Source organism: Ictidomys tridecemlineatus, chromosome X, assembly GCF_052094955.1.
Source record: "Ictidomys tridecemlineatus isolate mIctTri1 chromosome X, mIctTri1.hap1, whole genome shotgun sequence".
Lineage (NCBI taxonomy): Eukaryota > Metazoa > Chordata > Mammalia > Rodentia > Sciuridae > Ictidomys > Ictidomys tridecemlineatus.
Genome location: NC_135493.1, coordinates 60,280,823 through 60,300,595, shown reverse-complemented (window position 1 = coordinate 60,300,595; position 19,773 = coordinate 60,280,823). Strand labels below are relative to the sequence as shown.

At 31.5% G+C, this 19,773-nt stretch overlaps 1 protein-coding gene across 13 annotated transcripts in view; it reads left to right on the top strand.

The window, feature by feature from the left end:
- Window positions 1-19,773, top strand: part of Dach2 (dachshund family transcription factor 2) — a 488,288-nt gene that overhangs the window by 399,364 nt on the left and 69,151 nt on the right. For 9 of the 13 annotated variants that reach the window (XM_021728781.3, XM_021728779.3, XM_005328845.4 and 6 more), the window contains 2 exons: window positions 5,648-5,783; window positions 8,523-8,606. In XM_021728781.3, the coding sequence (XP_021584456.2) occupies window positions 5,648-5,783; window positions 8,523-8,606 (220 nt within the window). The remainder of the gene's footprint in view (window positions 1-5,647; window positions 5,784-8,522; window positions 8,607-19,773) is intronic. The other 4 variants (XM_021728784.3, XM_005328846.4, XM_078034580.1 and 1 more) reach the window with 1 other exon arrangement.

The window sequence follows — 19,773 nt, the reverse complement described above, 5'->3', positions numbered from 1 at the left end:
GACTATTCATCTTTTAATTATATCAAATTTCTAAAAGCAAATGTATGTAAAATACTTGACTGGTATGAAAGTTTATTACATCAAAATTCTAAAGGCAAAATTATATAAAATACCTGTCTGGTATGAAAGTTTATTCCCTATTTCATATTTCAGAGTATTATATGACATTTCCCCCCTGTATTTGTGGGACACTTTGTAATGTCAGTGTACCAAAGTTTTCTCTGATAAATAAATTTAAGATTTTTAAGTAGAAAGTGATTATTTGGCTGTTTACCAATGCCATCTGATTAGCTGTGTTTTTTGTTTCACTGAGCAGCTGGCAATTAATGAATTGATAGGAAATGGTCACACGGCAGTGGCATTAGCATGTGAACATCTGGTATTAAAATTAGTCAACACAGAGCAGGGTTTTGTGATAACTCAAATTCACTGAAAAAAATCACTACTTGAATCTTATTTGAAGGTCTCTATGGAAAGACAAAGCTATTAGTATCTTTAACAACTTGAGATGAAGATACATTGAATGAAAATTGAAGGTCGTTTGTGTTTGTTTGTTTGTTTGGGTGGGTGGGTGGCAGACTTCCAAGTCTACAACATAATTTGGAAGCTATGCATTTTTCCTTGAATATCGATTCTCCCACTTCAGACCATTCACTTGCTATGATTATGAGCAGATATTACGGATGATTCCCTTCATCTCTCAGCTTCTTCCTCAACAAGCTAATCACACTGAAGAGGCGAGAGGGTCTTTTTTCCAAACATCACATAGGTCACAAATAGGGTGTACCTATGAGTTTAGATTTTTTATGGTTATGTGTTTCAGGTGCAACTACAAACCGGCATCATTTCTTATGCACAGTATTATGTTACCTTTTTAAATCCAAGATTAAATTTTGTCTTCAAAATCACTGTAGAATGAAACCTCCCAATATCCAGAGTTATGTTTTCTGAGTGGTAAGTTATTTAATTACTTTTGGAGAGGAAATATTGTAGATTCACTGTTTAATGAACTAATATAGATAGATAGATAGATAGATAGATAGATAGATAGATAGATAGATAGATAGATAGATAGCCAGTTTTTCCCACCTGAGTTCTTAGAAACTGCTATAATTGGTGATTGTGGAAAACAGAGTAATTCTTAAATTGGTTCATAATGTCACACAAAGTGTCATGCTTTTAATCATATTCAAAAATAACAACTTTGGACATCAAATTTTTCTCTAGAATTAGGGGTAAAGCAAATTAATAGTAACAATGCAAAATTTTTTCTTTCTCCATCCCTTATTTTATTATTTAAAGCCTGTCAACTTACAATCTGCTCTCCTTCTGCAGAACTCTTGTGATAGTACAGAAGGAGCACATCAATTGAATATGAAATATCAAGACAAATACAGGAATAAAATAACTAGAATTCATATAAAATTCCAAAAGCCACTGCTAAGCAATGAAATGCCATTCAATCTTTTAGGAACTCATTAATCGATTAACATTTAGAACAGTAATTACAGGGAGAGTTGAATTCAAGTTAAATAAAATTAAAAAGACCAATTATGTATTATATAATCCCACTGAATACTTGATAAGGATCAATAAAGTAAAGTACCAGAGGCAACAAGTCAACATTAAAAGAGTGAAACACATGTGCATGTACATATAACACACATGATAGAGATGTTTAATACACATATATTGATGCTTCATAAACTCGGGGTATGCCATCATATTTCCAAAGAGGAAAAGGGATATATTTACATGAAATAAATGATCTCTATGAAAACGGTAAGTTGATACTTTATTGGCAATAAACTGAATCTTAAACCAAATTGAGTGTGATAAACCTGCATTTTCGAAGAATTGTTCCTGCTCTTTATGAAGAAAGAGTATATGCTTTCAAATGATTTAATATGATTAACATCTCCTTCTACTATTTGTGATATCTCAAGACAAAGAAAATTGTATGATATAGGAGATTAATGTATGTTCTAATTAATAAAAATTCTTGAAGTATACAGTACATGTTAGAATCTGAGTTGTTATTTAAGATTATTTTACTAATTGCAGGAGTAAATAGTAATTTGGTTGTTTTAGAATTATCAATTTTGGAAATCTTCCTTCTTTGCTTCTTTGAATCTGGAGATTGCTGTGGTGTTTTAGAGGAGCTACAGCTGTTTTTGATGGGTCACAAATGAAATGCATGAAGAGTAAGTGCGTTGTAAAAGTCATAAATGCCACATAAAATGAAGTCATCAATGAGTTAAAAATGATTGGGGTTTTAGATTTGCCATTTCCCTTTTTAAATGTCCTTATTGATTTGTTGCAAATACTGCTAACCCTGTATTTGGCAAATGGTGAGGACATTATTACTTGTGTTCTCATTTGTAATAAAACAGATTAACTTGCTGTGAAATTTTAACTAGGCTGAGACACAACAGTAACCACCTAATGAACCAAAACACATTGCAGTTAAGTAGCTAAATAGATGCATACTGATTATCGGGCTGAAAAATGAATGTTTACTTGCAAAGTAGACATTGTTCATAGAACTATCATTATTTGAGAAGCAATTAAACATTCCAGTTCTGCACAGATTTTTTTTTGGCACAACTAATTCTAAATCAATATAAGATACTGGACTTCTTTAACATCATTTACATGGCAAAAAAAAAGTCTGACCTCTAGGCTGCCTTAGGAAAATAATAACAAAAACCTAAACCCAGATTAAATTTAGAAAGGGCAGGGTACAAAACCTTAAAGCAAAACATTGTTTCATGTAAAATGTTACTGTCACTCTTAATATTGACTCTCCAAATCATGTTTTCAAAGTTAGTTTATATTTATATAATGTATTGTTGAAAATGGCAAAAAGGGAATTTGAAGATAATTGATTCAAGCTTATATTTCTCAATCACATGCTAATTTTAAACATGTTGGGGAAATACCTTATTATAGCATTATATTTGTCTTGTTATGTATATAATTTTCTATTTGTGTTGATGTTCTTCCAGTCTTTCTTTACTAAGAATAAGCTTTCACTTTTTATTAGGCAGAGTGGACAAGACAAAGTATAATTGTCATTTGTATCCTCTTATTTTTACAAACTCTCTATTGTATGAATCACTGAAAAAATTTTCCATTTTTATTATGGAGGCATATAATGCTGCATGTGTGATTCCCTTTGGATATTGTACAGTGTTTTGTTTCTTTAATTGTATTTTTGTACAGTAACTTCTGTAATTTTCCCTTATCCATTGAGAGATCCATTGAATTATATACATATATATATGTGTGTATATATATATATATATATATATATATATATATGAAAATTGTCAGTGTTAGAATTCAAAGACAATTACTGAATGCTTTTCACTTTATGCACATATTTTGGTATGAATGAATGTGACTATAAAACAGTGAAAGAAAAAAAGGGCTTCACATATGAATTTTTTTATTGTGGGTGTGAATGTGTATATGTACATACTATCTGAAGAATATGTTTTTAACCATGAGAGTTTGGTTTGGCTTTCAGAACTAATGAACTTCTATTCTCTTAAAAAAATGAAAGGTTGTGGGGTGTGAGGGATGTATAGATATTCCTGTCCATCCCATATTATCCCTCCAAAAATGAGTAGAATTATTGTGGAATGAACTTGATCATTTTCTTCTGTCTAATTTATATATTGCTTTGGATTGTTCCTCATATACATTATAACCAGATGTTTTCCTGTATACTAAATATAAATGAGTTGCATCAGCACATTTCTCTGCTTAAAATATTGTTTTTAAGGCATGACAATAACTATGAAGTCTTTATACTGTATATTTACAATTATTGCTATTTAATTAGTGCATAAAACTGAAACTACTATATGAAAAGTCTACAGTTCATTTCACAAAAGTTATTGAATATTAACTAAATGCTAGGCAATAATGTAATACACCATATAATAATGAACATAATATATTGATGGCTGTATTAGTGTTCTAATACTGCTAGAACAAATTAACACAAATTCAGTGGCTTAAAATAATACAAATTTATTATCTTACAGTTCTGTAGATCAGAAATCACAAATGGGTCTCTCAAGGTTAAAAGCAAAGTCCTGATAAAGTTACATCCTTTCTGTAGGTTTCTTGCCTTTTCCATTTTCTATAGGTCACTCATATTTATTGGATCAAAGCCCTTTTCTTCTAACATCAAAGACAGCAAAGTTGCATCATTATGATCCTCCTCTTCTGTCTCTTTTCTACTTTTAAGAAGCTTTTGATCATATTGGGAGCATCAAGATAATTTCCCAATATCCAATATGATCTCTCTCTATCAATATTCTGAATGACCACTCCAACAGTCCTTTTGGGCATATAATGTAGTATATTCACAGGTTTTGACAATTAAGATGTGGAATAGACATCTTCAGAGAAAGGGTGGCATCATTCTGCCTGTTGAAATGACAAACATTGCAAAATGTTCACAACAGCTAATGAAATAATAACTTTCAATTCTCATGTCATTATATTTGCATTAAACAATCACTGTTTTTCTTTAGAGGGTTTATAAATTTTGGGCCTCATGCAAAATCAATATGAAAATGAACATGTACATTTTCAATAAACTAATTAAATAAACTAATTCTTGATGCTATGATGATTTGAATACTGATGTTGTAATTATAGATAATTAGAATATTTAATTTAAGAAATGTATTATCAATGAATTAAATATTTTATAGAATAAATATTCCCTGCCCCAGTATGTCTATCATTCATTCTTATTACATATGTGTACAAACATTGCAATTTGATTATTTTATTGATCAAATTAACTGAAATGATGCAGTATTATTCAATAATTTCTCATGCATAAATATGGCAAATAACATCAGTGTTTTATAACAATGTTTATAATCTCAAAAGTCTTGAAAGCCATAGCAGATAGAAATGTATAAAAATATTTGCTTTTAATTCAAATTAATTATTTAAAACTATACAAATCTAAGTGATACTAAGGAGCTGACAGGATCTGTTTGAAAAAAACCCATCATTGTGTTCTGTGACTATAAAAACAATTAATATAATTCAGCACCAGTTCCTGAGGTCTAACAGAAAAAAAAATGTATATCATAGCCATGATTTTTGTGCAGAAAAATTAAGAATGTACTAAGTTGTCACTATTTATGAGTTTTTCCCAGGGCTTTACAGCTCTTTACATCATGTAGATCTTCTTTTTAGTCAGATAGTAGTATCATTCTCCAGGCCTTGTTATGAATTTTACATCTTTCAAGAAACTTACAATAATAACTTTCATTACATACCTAAGTTTACAATTATTTATTATTGTTCTAGAAAAGGAAATGAAAATTAACTTTTCTTGAGTCTCCTACATGTACCCAGAATGTCTTTGAACTCTTTTGCTTTCGGTTACTTAACTCTTACAATATCCCAATAAACACACAATAATGGAAATATGTTTTTGTCTAAAGATTTATATTTAAGACCAATTACTGTGGATATGTCCACACACTTTCAGGATAAGAGGTCAACATTTCAAATCTTATAGACTCAACCATCTTGAAAAACTTGGCATACACATGGCATTTCCTTTTTTTTTTTTTTTTGTGTGTGTGTGTGTGTGTGTGTGTGTCAGGAGCGGATCCCAGAGAGCCCTTCTCCTGCTCCCTCCCTGGAAGAGAGCCATCGCCCTGGGAGCCAGACCTCTTCCCACCCCAGTAGCAGTGTGTCCAGCTCTCCCTCTCAGATGGATCATCAGTCAGAGAGAATGGGTAGGTATTTTTGTTGAAATAAGTATTGGAAAATATTTGTTCAGTAAATTCCTCATTAGGCAATGGATAGGGGAGAAAGAAGCTGAAGAAGCTGACACTTCCTTAACATACATGACTTTTTGAAGTGGTCACTTTTTATTGCTGAAACAACATGACCAATAAAATGAAACTTAAAGTGTCAGAAATTTGTTCTGTGCAAAGATATTTCTTTATTGTATCATACAATCTCATGAGAACAATATCATAGGATTATTGGTAGAATATTTGTTAGCTCAATGTTATATTGTTAGGTAAGAGCTATTGCATTATAATACATTAGCATTGCATTATTCATAGCATTATTTGGGATAATGGAAGGTAAAATATTCTTTTGGCAGCTCATCTTTTAAGAGTGATTAAAAAGTAATGCAATATATAATAGACCACAGTCTTAAAAATTTGGATCACAAATATTGAACATGCTTTTCTCTACATTTTTTTTATTTTTTCAGAAATCTTACACCATAGACAATATTCTAGAAAATTGTAGTACAATGGTGTATCAGACACTTGAATATAGCCATAGGTGTAACAGTAGATATAATATCCTGGGTATGATGTATAGTCACCATGAGTTTCTTTATGATATGGAAACAATTATCCTCCTGATGACTACACTGAATTTTTGGAGGTTTTATGGGATAATATGTGTAAAACATTTCAGAAGTTTAAAAAGCTAAGGAAATATGAGGTTATAAATATTATTTTTCTACATGTGACTTTACCTTGACTGTTTACCATCTCCTACTATTAGATATCACTCATGTATACAGAAATTACTGGGTACATTCAGCTGTAACTAATTCTCATTTAATATACAGTAATTATGAATTAACTGATGTAGGTAAACTCTTCATTAATTTTCTATATGTATACAAATCAATTTTCTATATGTCTGTTTTCTTTAAGGAAATCACATTTTCTTTTAGTCTTAGTATGGGTATGTTAGGTGTATTTTATGTATGCAAATCTCATAATAGTGACTGATTCCAGGCTTTCCAAAATAGTGTGTGTGTGTGTGTGTGTGTGTGTGTGTGTGTGTGTGTGTGTGTGTGTGTTTTAATGGGAGGAGATAAATTTACAGGATTTCAGAAGGTATTCAGTTCTGCTTTTGTTCTGGAGAAGGATGAAGGCAATTTCTCCCTTGTGGAAATTAACCCAAGTCTCACTTAGGCTGCCAAAATTATACATTTTTTGTAGATTTCTAGCTTCATAATGCATTTTTTGATTCTTAAATCTGGCTCTATATTATAATCACTAGTACATTTTTTTACAACTATGGATGTTCAGGCCAAACAGCCTGGGTTTGATTCACCTGGTCTCGAATATAGCTGGGGTAGCAGTGTTTTGATTTGCTTTTTATTATCTCCTCAGGGGATTCTAAAATGCATACAGATTTAAGAAACAGTGACGTAGAGCTTGAGGATTATGGCCCTAAGGTGAAAGTTTAATTCCTAAAAGAGGTGAACAAGGTTTTTAGCTTTACTCTGTTCTATGAATAAAAACTACCTGGTTTTTACAATTTTATATATGACTGATTCAAGGGGGTCTAGGTAAGACAAGAGGCTACAGCTGAATTACTACTAATGAACCAAGAAACTAAATTTCACACTATGCTGTTGGGATAATCCTTTTATTGTTGAAGGTGCAGGAGAGTGAAAAAAAGGGGGGGAAGGGATACACATACACACACACACACACACACACACACACACATATATATATATATATATATATATATATAAAGAGAGATGGAGATATAGATGTAGATATAGATGTAGATATATAGTATTATATATATTATATATATTATTATATATATTATATATAGTATTATTATTATAGATGTAGATATATAGTATTGTTTATTGAGTGCTGGCTAAAAGCAGAGCACATAAAGATATATACTTAGTGAATAGAATAGTTAGCTCATGTTTAGAAGTAAAATCAAATATTTCCAAAAAATCATAATATATTACAAAAAATCTTGAAAACATAGTACATTTCTAATTCATATGACGGTAATTAAACTCTATATGTACATTCTATTGTTGTTCAAGCATGATAAAAAGGTGATTTATAAATGAATACAATGTTTTGGTCTTTCTTGGCTTTAAAGTGACCATATCTTATATATAAAATTTTAATAAAATATAAATACACAGTTGAAAGGACAAACTCAGAAAATTAGCATGATTTTTCTCTTTCAATATAGATATACTGTGAAGAATTGCAATAGTTACCAGAAAGTTATATTTTATCTATTAGTTTTTCAATTTGTGATATTTGAAAAAAAGTTTCCACAATAAATTAAAAGTAAAATTACTTTTAACAATTATTTATATGATATATTAAAGGATGGATTATTTCCAGAAACATTTTGGGAAATATGTTATTAATGATAGAATTAAATAGATTGCATATAGATTTTAAAAGATAAGCTATTTTAAATGCTCCAAATAATATGTTGGCAATTATATAAGTGCTATATATTAATTTTACTATAAAATTGAAATGGTTAAGTATCTTATTAATTTTTAAATTATATGAACATAAGACTAATAAAAAAGTTATACTGTTACAGAGCTACAAGTATATAAAAATCATGTTATTAGAGAATATTATCCATTTATGTGAAGCTCTTCTGCCTTTCTTGGTATTTTGCATCAAGAATTACTCAGTTACATCTCTTATTTATAGTTATGATGCCCAACAATAGAGAGGAACTTATTGTTGATCATGATAATGGACCAACCATCAAAAAATTCCAAAGGGATAATAAAGGTAAAATGATTTTTGCTTATTTGATGTACATATAAATATCAGATACTAACTCAATTAATGTATCAGTTTTGTATATTGTATCCATGTTTCCTAATTCAGAATAAATATATATGGCTTTGGGTAAATTGTTTTAATAGTAAAAAATGTATTTTCCTGAAGTTTTTTATTAATATTATAATTTACCTATCTACCTGAAAAATTTATGTGCATGTGGTCAAAAATCTCACCCTAAACACTTTCATTATAACTACTCATAGACATGTGATGCCTCTCTTTGTGTATGTATGTACATAAACATACACACACACACATATATATTTTTATTATCTAAATAATTCACCATTTGTTGTTATATTTACAAAAACTGAGTTGGTATAATGGGGTAAAGCTGCTTTCCTCAACCCTCAAAAGCAATCTAACTTGATCATTTCAAATGGAAGCTGTTTTAATAAATATTTTTGTTGCTGTGTCTTAAAGGCCTAACTAGAGAAATTTTAAAGAAGGAAAAGTTTATTTAGGGACTCACATTTTCAGATAGCTGACTCCATTTCTCTGGGCTGAAGGGGAGGCACAACTTCATGCCAGAAGGATGTAGAGGAGGAAAGCAACTGGGGGCTGGGGACATCTCTTCAAGAAGAAAGGGAGGAAAGGGAGAGAGAGAGAGAGAGAGAGAGAGAGAGAGAGAGAGAGAGAGAGAGAGAGAGAGAGAGAGTTCTCTCCTCACTGTGACAAATATAAACTCCAAAGGCATGCCTCCAGTGACTCACCTCCACTCAGCCACACTCTATCTGCCTACCTGCCTACTATTGCCACATAGATAACCCTTGTCAGTGAATCAATGCACTGATTAAGTTAAAGTTCTCATAACCCAATAATTTCACCACTAAGCTTTCTTGTATTATCGCACACATAAACCATAACAAAAGCTTATAAGATTAATCTACCAAGTATTTATCCGGAATACAGATAAATATGACCTCAACATGGCTTTTAATCTGCCAAGGTGCAGGTGTTATCTCTGTGCAGTACCCAGTTTTGTCTTAGGATATCTGTTTAAAGACGGTAAGGAGAGTAAGAATTTCAAAGGGATGCTCTTCTGAAATGAAAACTGAGCACAACTTTGTTTAAAAGGTTACAAAGATGAACAGAGCAGGGAGGAAGAGCAGGAAGAAAAGATTAACATTAAACAGAGACATGAGATGGGAGGGAAAGGGAGAGAAAAGGGAAATTGCATGGAAATGAAGGGAGACCCTCATTGCTATACAAAATTACATATAAGAGGTTGTGAGGGGAATGGGAAAATAAACAAGGAGAGAAATGAATTACAGTAGATGGGGTAGAGAGAGAAGATGTGAGGGAAGGGGAGGGGGGATAGTAGGGGATAGGCAAGGTAGCAGAATACAACAATTACTAATAGGGCATTATGTAAAATTGTGGATGTGTAACCGACGTGATTCTGCAATCTGCATTTGGGGTAAAATTGGGAGTTCATAACCCACTTCAATCCAATGTATGAAATATGATATGTCAAGAGCTTTGTAATGTTGTGAACAACCAATAAAAAATAAAATAAAATAAAATAAAATAAAACAATGTGTGAGGGGTAAAAATTTAAAATCATGGCATTTGTAGGTAAATGGATGGTGTTGGAGAAGATAATTGTAAGTAAAGTTAGTCAATCTCCAAAGAACAAATGCTGAATGTTTTCTGATATAAGGAGGCTGACTCATAGTGGAGTAGAGATGGGGAGCATGAAAGGAATAGATGAATTCTAGATAGAGAAGAGGGGTGAGAGGGAAAATGAGGGAGCAGGGGATTACCAAGAATGGTGAAATGTGATAGGCATCATTATCCAAAGTACATGTATGAAGACACTAATTGGTCTCAACATCTTTATATACGACAGAGATATGAAAAAGTGTGCTATACATGTGTAATAAGAATTGTAATGCATTCTGCTGACATTTATTTTTTAAAAAGTCAATAAAAAAGAATGTTCATAGAAAAAAAAAGGTTACAAAGATAGGAGAAAAGGAAAATAAATAATCATGTTATCGACCATCATTATTGCTGTCGTCATTAGTTATACTATAGCTAACATGTAACTTATCAGATTTGTAGATGGTCTGACAATTTTAGTACAGTTAGGGAATCTCCACTAAAGATGCTTATAATATGTAGAAAATATTCCATGAGCTGAACAGTTAAGGGAAATTTTTTTCTTTCTTCTTTAGGCTAAACTTGCTTCATAATTACCTAGATGAGCATTTTAGTCAGAATTTGGAATAGTGTATGATTTTAATTTCATTGATCCATGGTTGGTTTCCTTGCCACATGTTTTGTCTTTTTTTAGCCAGACACTGAAATGCTATACCCTCTGGGGCTCCAAAATGCAAATGATTTATTTCAGAATAGTTGTCAGAATAGAAAAAGTCAGGTTCAGTATATTAAACTACCCAAATTCTTATACAGGTAATGAAATTCTAGTTAAAGATGAAGCTTCATTCATAACCCAGCAACAATTTGTTCTGGAGAGCCCTTTTCTACCATACCATGACTATTTGAAGGGCAGATTTGTAGTAAAGCACTTTTCCAAGGAAAATCTCAAGCTGTACATGACACATATGATTCCATTGGAACTGTAAACTCCATAAGTCAAAATGGCATTTAGGACTGGTTATATGCTGCAGAGCTCAAGTATACACTGTTGTGTCTTATGAAAAATCAGCTGAAGCCTTGGTACAGATGTATGATTACTGATTTTCATAAAATACACAGTGGTATTTATTGGCATTTCTGAATCTCTTGCTATAGAATGGTGCAGCTTTATACATTTCAATCAAATAGGTTGGTCACACATCTTGATGAGGATATTAATAAACAGGAGTGGTGTATTAAACTGCACCCCAGTTATGGTGAAAACTTTATTTTTCAAAAATTTTCTGTAGTTGTAGATGGACAGCATTCCTTTATATTCCTTTATTTTTATTTTTATGTTGTGCTAAGGATCCAACCCAGTGTCTCACACATGCTAAGGAAGTGCTCTGCCACCGAGTTACAGCCCTAGCCTGGAAAATTTACTTTTAAATTAGACTTTCTATAATCAAGTTCTATCGGTTATATTTGGTTTAGTTAGACAAAATATATTTTAGTAAAATAGATTTTAGATGTTTAAAGGGAACAAATTAAAGTAGAAGTTTCAACATTTATTAAGTATGACAAGTAAGCAGTTCATGCAACTGTGGAAAACATATGTTTTCACATCTGTTTTGAATAATATCATCATAATTTAAAAAATGAGTTGTAGCTCATGAAATTATAAAATGCCTACTTTGTTATTATGAAAAAAATTTATAAAACTGACAAAGTAGTGATAAAGTCTGCTTCACATAGCCCACCTCCTTCTTCACTTCGTGAAGTGGAGTGATAGTGAAATACACTCTAAAATGATAATTTGCATTTTGCATTAGAGTTTAATATGCATATGTATAAAAGTATATACAATCTATATTTCCTGATAGCAATGTCCATTTCAACTGAATCCAATATGAATTATCAAACTGTACATTTTTAGTTTCAAATCAACTCTTTTAGTAAAACTGGTCAGTTCCATCAAGCCTTTGTTTTTATTTTTCTACAGACTTTGTCAAATAAATTAACTGAATCAATTTAATGTTATGACATTGTTTCACATGGTCTTTAAAAGTCAGTTCTGGCATACTGTAGAGTATAGAAATTTGGACTATCCATTCTATTTTACTCATGCAGTGGCAAAGGCACGAAGCAAAACTGGTCTCTCAAACTGCTAGCAGGAAATGGTCTTCAGTACTTTTTTGTTTGCTAACAACTGTGTTTATCGAAAATTTTCTATGTGCAAGATTGCCCAAAGTACACTGATAGTAAAATTTGATATTATATAGAAATTGTGGAATAATAAATTTGTCTTTCAGGCTAAGACTGGAGCCCACTGAAATATTTCCTTTTATTGTTTTATTTTTGTCAAATATTTAAGTAGTTAATTATAGTTATATATAATATTAGGGTTCATTTTGACATAATTATACAAGCATGGAATAAAATTTGCTCCAATTCAGTCCCCAGAATATCTGCTTTTTCTCCTCCCCCTTCCCTTGTCCCCTTTTCTCTATTCTACTGATCTTTCTTATTTTATTTATTTTTTAATTGGAGAATTATGGATATTCACAAAAGTAAAATTCACTGTGGTATATTCATATATGTACATATAAAAGTTAGTCAGATTCATAACACTGTCTTTCACAATCCCATCCTTCCTCCCTTCCTCCATTCCCTTCATTTCCCTTCACTCCACTGCTCTTTCTTCTTTCTTGTATTTTTAATCCCCCTTTATTTTGGATTAGTTTCCAGGTGTCAGAGAAAACATTCAACCTTCGACTTTTGGGGACTGACTTATTTCCCTTGGCATGATAGTCTCCAGATCCATCCATTTACTGGCAAATGCCACAAATTCATTCTTCTATATGGCTTAGTAATATTCCCCTGTGTATATGATCCACATTTTCTTTATCCATTCGCCTATTGAAGGACACCTAGGTTGATTCCATTGATTAGCTATTGTGAATTAAGCTTCTATGAACATCAATGTGGCTGTGTCACTCTAGTAAACTGATTTAAAGTCCTTTGGGTACATGATGAGGAGTGTGATAGCTATGTCATATGGTTGTTCCATTCTTAGTTTTCTGAGGAATCTTCATATTGCTTTCCAGAGTGTTTGTATTAATTTGCTCTCACACCAATAATGTATGAGTATACCTTTTCTCCCATATCCTTGCCAGCATTTATTAGTTGTATTCTTTCTTTATTTTTCTTTTATCTATAGATGACAGTAAAGTATATTTTGATATACATACATGGTGTATAACTTATTATAATCAGGATCCCATTTTTTGTCATTGTATCTAATGTGGTTATTATTTATATTTTTGATAATTGCCATTCCAAGTGCAGTGAGACGAAATCTCAATGTAGTTTTGATTTACATTTCTCTAACTTCTAGAGATGTTGAACATATTTTTATATATTTATTAGCTATTTGTATTTCTTCGAGAAGTGTCTGTTTAGTTCTTTTGCCATTTGTTAATTGTTTGTGTGTGTGTGTGTGTGTATTTTTGTGTGTGTATTAAGTTTTTTGAGTTCTTTATCTATTCTGAGTATTAATTCCCAAGGAGTAGATGGCAAAGATCTTCTTCATCCTGAAGTCTCTCTTGGCCTGCATCCAACTGTTTCCTGTGATATGCATAGCCTTTTTAATGTTTTCCCACTTGTTGATTCTTGGTCTTATAAAATGAGTTCACAGGCTACAGATGAATAGATAATAATTTTAATATCCTTTAAACATAAGAATCCAAACTATATCTCATGTAAAACATAAGTATTACCATATTTCTATGCACAAATTTCAGCTTGGTAGATGTTTGTGGCTATATACTGGCATTATAATAATTTAAATATGCTCTATCCAATTAGTTGTTTTTTCTTTATTCCTGAGATATTCTTAGATACACTTTGATATTCTTAGATAATCTATCAGATGTAGTTACATTTCAGACTATGCAGGTGTTTGGAAATGTTTGGTGATCTTGTTTACAATAGAAAATGTATTTTCTGAACATTATTATTTTCTAAGAGATATTAATGTGTTAAATCAGTTAAAATTCAAATATAATTACAAATGTTCTCTATGATGAACTTAAAATATGTAAAGTGAAAAATATAATTTGGTTATATAATATAATCTGTGGTTCTAAATTAAAATGAGAAAAGCAAGAAACATCTGACTACATTTTCTTTAAATTACCTTTATTTTATTTTATTTTATTTTATTTATTGATTGTTCAAAACATTACAGAGCTCAAGACATATCATCTTTCATACATTCGACTCAATTGGGTTTTGAACTCCCCAAATACATAATACAGACTCACTTCTGTTACATACTCACATTTTTACATAATGGCATATTAGTGACTGTTGTATTCTGCTACCTTTCCTATCCCCTACTATCCCCCCTCCCCTCCCCTCCCTCCCATCTTCCCTCTCTACCTCCTCTGCTGTTGTTCAATTCTCTCCCCTTTTTTCCCCCCACCCCCTTGCCCCTCATAACCTCTTATAATTTTGTGTATCACTGAAGGTCTCCTACCATTTCCATATGTTTTCCCTTCTCTCTTCCTTTCTCTCCCCCCATTCGTCTTAGTTTACTGGTAGTCTTTTCCTCATGCTCTTCCTTCCTGTTCTATTCTTAGTGGCTCTCTTTATATCAAAGAAGACATTTGACATTTGTTTTTTAGGGCTTGGCTAGCTTCACTTAGCATAATCTGCTCTAATGCCATCCATTTCCCTGCAAATTCTATGATTTTGTCGTTTCTTAGTGCTGCATAATACTCCATTGTGTATAGCTGCCACAATTTTTTTATCCACTCGTCTATTAAAGGGCATCTAGGTTGGTTCCACAGTCTAGCTATTGTGAATTGTGCTGCTATAATCATTGATGTGGCCGTATCCGTATAGTGTGCTCTTTTAAGGTCCTCAGGGAATAGTCCAAGAAGGGCAATAGCTGGGTCAAATGGTGGATCCATTCCCAGCTTTCCCAGGAATCTCCATACTGCTTTCCAAATTGGCCTCACCATTTTGCAGTCCCACCAGCAGTGAACAAGTGTGCCCTTTTCCCCACATCCTCGCCAACACTTATTGTTGTTTGACTTCATAATGGCTGCCAATCTTACAGGAGTGAAATGGTATCTTAGGGTGGTTTTGATTTGCATTTCTCTGATTGCTAGAGATGGTGAGCATTTTCTCATGAAATTACCTTTATATAAAAAATTTATTTAGAATCTGTTATAGAATCATAGTGTGTTATAAAACCGAATTTCTTGTAACCTTCTCCAGGTTTCTCTCAATAACAATATCTTCTGTAAATGTAATATAGTAACAAAAGCACAAATTTTACTTTGGTATGATCCACAACTATTTATTAGTTCACAGTTTATTGTGATTTCATTGGTGTGCATGTGTCCTTCTATGGAATATTATCACGTGTATATTTGTACAACTGTTACCAAAATCAAGGGTTATTCTATAAACATATGAGTATCTCATGGAGTGGGGATATTACTAAATGTTAGAGTGCTTACCTAGCTTGCCTGAGGCCTCAAATTCAATCTCAAGAACTGCAAAAATCCAATCAAAACAAAATCAACGAATAAAAAACACAGGGGTATCTCTTCTACTATTCCTTGTCTTACACACATTCTGCCTCCTTGACATCTAATACCTGAAACCACTAATCAAATAGCCATGTCTAGCTTTCCATAATTCTGATAATATCCTATGAATGGAACCATACAGCATGTGAACTCTGGTGATCAGCTTTTTACATTTGGCATAATTCTAATGTTATCTGTTCAAATTGTTATCTACGTCAATTTTTCTTTTTCTTGACAAGTAGATATAAAACAGTATGTAAACATTTATCCATTTGGGGATGACTGTTTCTGGCTTTGGACTATTATGAATAAAGCTTCTATGGTCATTTATGAATAATTTTGTTTCAATAAACTCTTAATTTCTATAGAACAAATCCCTAAGAGTGCAATTGTTTGGCTATATAGTTGGTGTGTATTTAGTTTGATGAGAAACTGAAAATATTTTAGAGTGGCTGGCCATTTTATTTACCTCTCATCAGCATATGAGTAGTTCAGATTGTTTCCATCCTTGCCAGCATTTCTTTTGGCCATTTTTTTTTGCTTTTAGTTGTTCTTAAGTTATGCGCAGTGATAGATCCTTCTGGTTCAAATTTGGATTTTCCTAATGGTTTGTGAAATTGGACCTCTTGTGCCTATATCCTCTTTGTTGAAATGTTTCTTCTGTCTTTTTTCTAATTTTGTAATTTATTTTTTGTTTTTATTATTATTGAATTTGAATTTTCAACGTTCTTTATATATTCTACATATATGTCCTTTTTCAGATATGGGGTTTGTAGATATATTTCCCATAGTGGGGTTCTTTTTCTTTTTCTTTTTTTTTTTGTACAGGGCATTAAACACAGGGGTACTTATACTGAGACATATCCCAATCCCTTTTTTATATTTTATTTAGAGGAAGGGTATTGCTGAGTTGTGTAAGGCCTCACTAAGTTACTGAGGATGGCTTTGAACTCCCAATTCTTCTGCCTCATCCTTAGGAGCTGCTGGGATTATAGGTGTGTGTGCCACTGCACCCGGCTGCAGATTGTTTTATATCCTTTTAAAAGGGTCTTATTGTAAAGTTTTTGATTTTGATAAATCTAATGCATATGTCTCTCTCTCTCTCTCTCTCTCTCTCTCTCTCTCTCTCTCTCTCTCTCTATATATATATATATATATATATATATATATATATAATGGTACTTTTGGGTCAAATCTAAAACCTTTTCACCTATGTCTGGGTCCTGAGGGTTTACTCTTGGGCTTCTTTTTCCTGTAAGATTTAAGGTTTGATTCCTTTAAGACTATGATCTCAAAATTGGCATTGTTTGGTTTTGGCTGGGCAGTCATTTGATGAAACGATACTTTTCCTGTATTGATTTGCTTTTGTACCTTTGTAAAAAGAAGTCAATAATCTGTTCTTGTGGAAGGCTATTTTTTGGTTCTCTATTCCATCTATCTGTATCTATCTCTCTTTCATGACTGCAGTCTTACTTATTGAAAGTACATAGTAAGATTTTTAAAAAACATATAATTATCCCTTCTACTTTATTTTTCAAGGATGTTGTGGCAATGCAAGAGTCTGGGCTTTTTTGTGTATTTTAAAATAAGCATATATTTACAAATGTAGTTGCTTGGGTTTTCATAGAAATTTCCCTAAACCTACATATTAATTTGAGGAGAATTAACATCATTACTGTGTTTTCTTACAATCTATGAACACAGATGTCTTTCCACTATTATAGATTTTCTTGGATTTCTTTCATCAGCAAACTTTACTTTTGATGTACAAGTCTTGTACACATTTTGTTAGATTCATGCCTTTTTCAGCATTTGAATAGTTATAATTATTTTTGTATTTATAAATTAAGCTTCTGTCTTTTGTGGCATATAAAAATATTGTTAATTTTTATATATTGATTTTATAAACTGTCATTTTACTTAACTTTACTTATTAGATCCGTATAGAATTTTCTACAATCAAACCATGCCATGTGCAAATGGAGACAGTTTTATTTCTGCCTTTTTTATTTGTATTCTTTTATTTTTTTAGTTAATTTAATATGCCGCCTAGGATGTCCAGTAATATGGACCAAATCATGAAATTGGACATCCTTCACTTGGTCCCGATTTTAGAAGAAAAATATTGTCAGTTTTTCAACATTATATATGATGCCAGCTGCACATGTTTTGTAGGTGTCTTTATCATATTGTAGTTATTTATTTTTATTGCGAATTGAGAATTTTTTCATGAATGTGAATTGGATTTTGTCAAATGTTTTTTCTGTGTATGTTGATAGCATCACATGATTTTTCTTCTTTTACATATTGATATAGTGAACTTGATTAATAGATTTTCCAATGTTAATCTAGGTTGCATACCAGGAATTTATCACATTTGGTCATTATTTATAATTATCTTTATCCATTGTTAGAGTTGGTTTGCCAAAAATTTTGTTGGAAATGGTGAATCTATTATCAGGAGTTATATTGGATGCAGTATTGTTTTTCTAATGGTTTTGTCTGTATTTAGTATAAGAGAATATTTGCCTCACAAAGCAATTTTTAAGTGTTCCTTTGTCAATTTTTTTGGAAGAAATTATGTAGAATTTTTTTAAATGGTTGGTAGAAATATTAATTGAAGTCCTTGTGTACAGACATTTCATTTTGGGAATTTTCTTAAATTTTGGTTTCAATTTCCTTAAAAATAACAAGAATACTTAGACTACTTTCTCATGTTGAGAAAGATTTACTAGTTTTCCTTATTGAGGAGTTGTTGTATTTCATCTAACTTGTAGAATTTATATGTTTATTATTTTTCTTTGCTTATGGTGTCTTCAAGCTCTTTAGTAGTACCTTCTGTTTGAATATTGATATTGCCAATTTGTGTTTTCTCTTTTTTCTTGTAATTTTAGCCAGAAGTTTTAAAGTTATCTTTTCAAACAATCAATTTTTGGCTCTGATTTTCTTTATCCCCCCTCTTTTTACTACTTCTTTGATTTCTAACCTTGAGTTTGTTTTTTCCCCCTTTCTGCTTGCTTTGAATTTATTTCACTCTTATTAAAAAATTTGTTAAAGTGGGAATTACATAACTGATTTGACCACTTTCCCTACATTAATATAAGAATTTAGTGCCATAACATTTCTTCTTAGATCTGTTTGGCTGAGTTCTAACAATTTTGGTACATATTCATTTTAATTTAGTTCAAAGTATTTCATACGTTTTTTACTTTTGATCTTTCTGTTTTTTCTTATTCTTTTGAATGTTAAATGTTTCCTTCCTTTATCATTTCTTTATTGTTTCAAAAAAATTTAGGCCATTCATTTAGGGTAGTTCTTTTGATCATGTTTTTCTCTTTCATTTGTAAAGAATATTTTTACTGGCTACCCAATACTGAGCTGATGGCTATTTTTTTCAGCACATGGAAAACATAGTACCACTTTTTTTAGTCTCCATGATTCTGAGAAGAAATCTACTGCTATTTAAATGGTGTTTCCATTGAGAGCTAAGGGTTTACTTCTCCAGCTGCTTTCAAGACTTTTTTAGTTTTGGAAGTTTGATTACAGTGTTTGTCTGTGGAGATTTCTTTAGCTACATTCTGTTTCAGATTCCTCAGCTTCTTGAATCTGTAAGTTATTTTGTAAAAACAAATTTGGAAAATTTTCAGCCCTTTTTCTTTGAGTACTTTTGCAGCCTTGTCTTCTTTCTTTTCTCCTTCTCTGATTTGGGTGACACAAAATATCATATCTTGTAGTGTAGTTCCATGTGCTTCTTGAAGTCTCTTTTACTTTTATTATATAAGGTGGATTTCTTCCTGTTGTTCAGAAAGTGCAATTTATATTTTTCTCTCTTATGTTTACTAATTCTTTTTTTGTGCTCTCCCATCTGACATTGAATACATCCATTGAGTTTTAAAAAAAACTTCTTATAGTTTTCTATTTTAAAA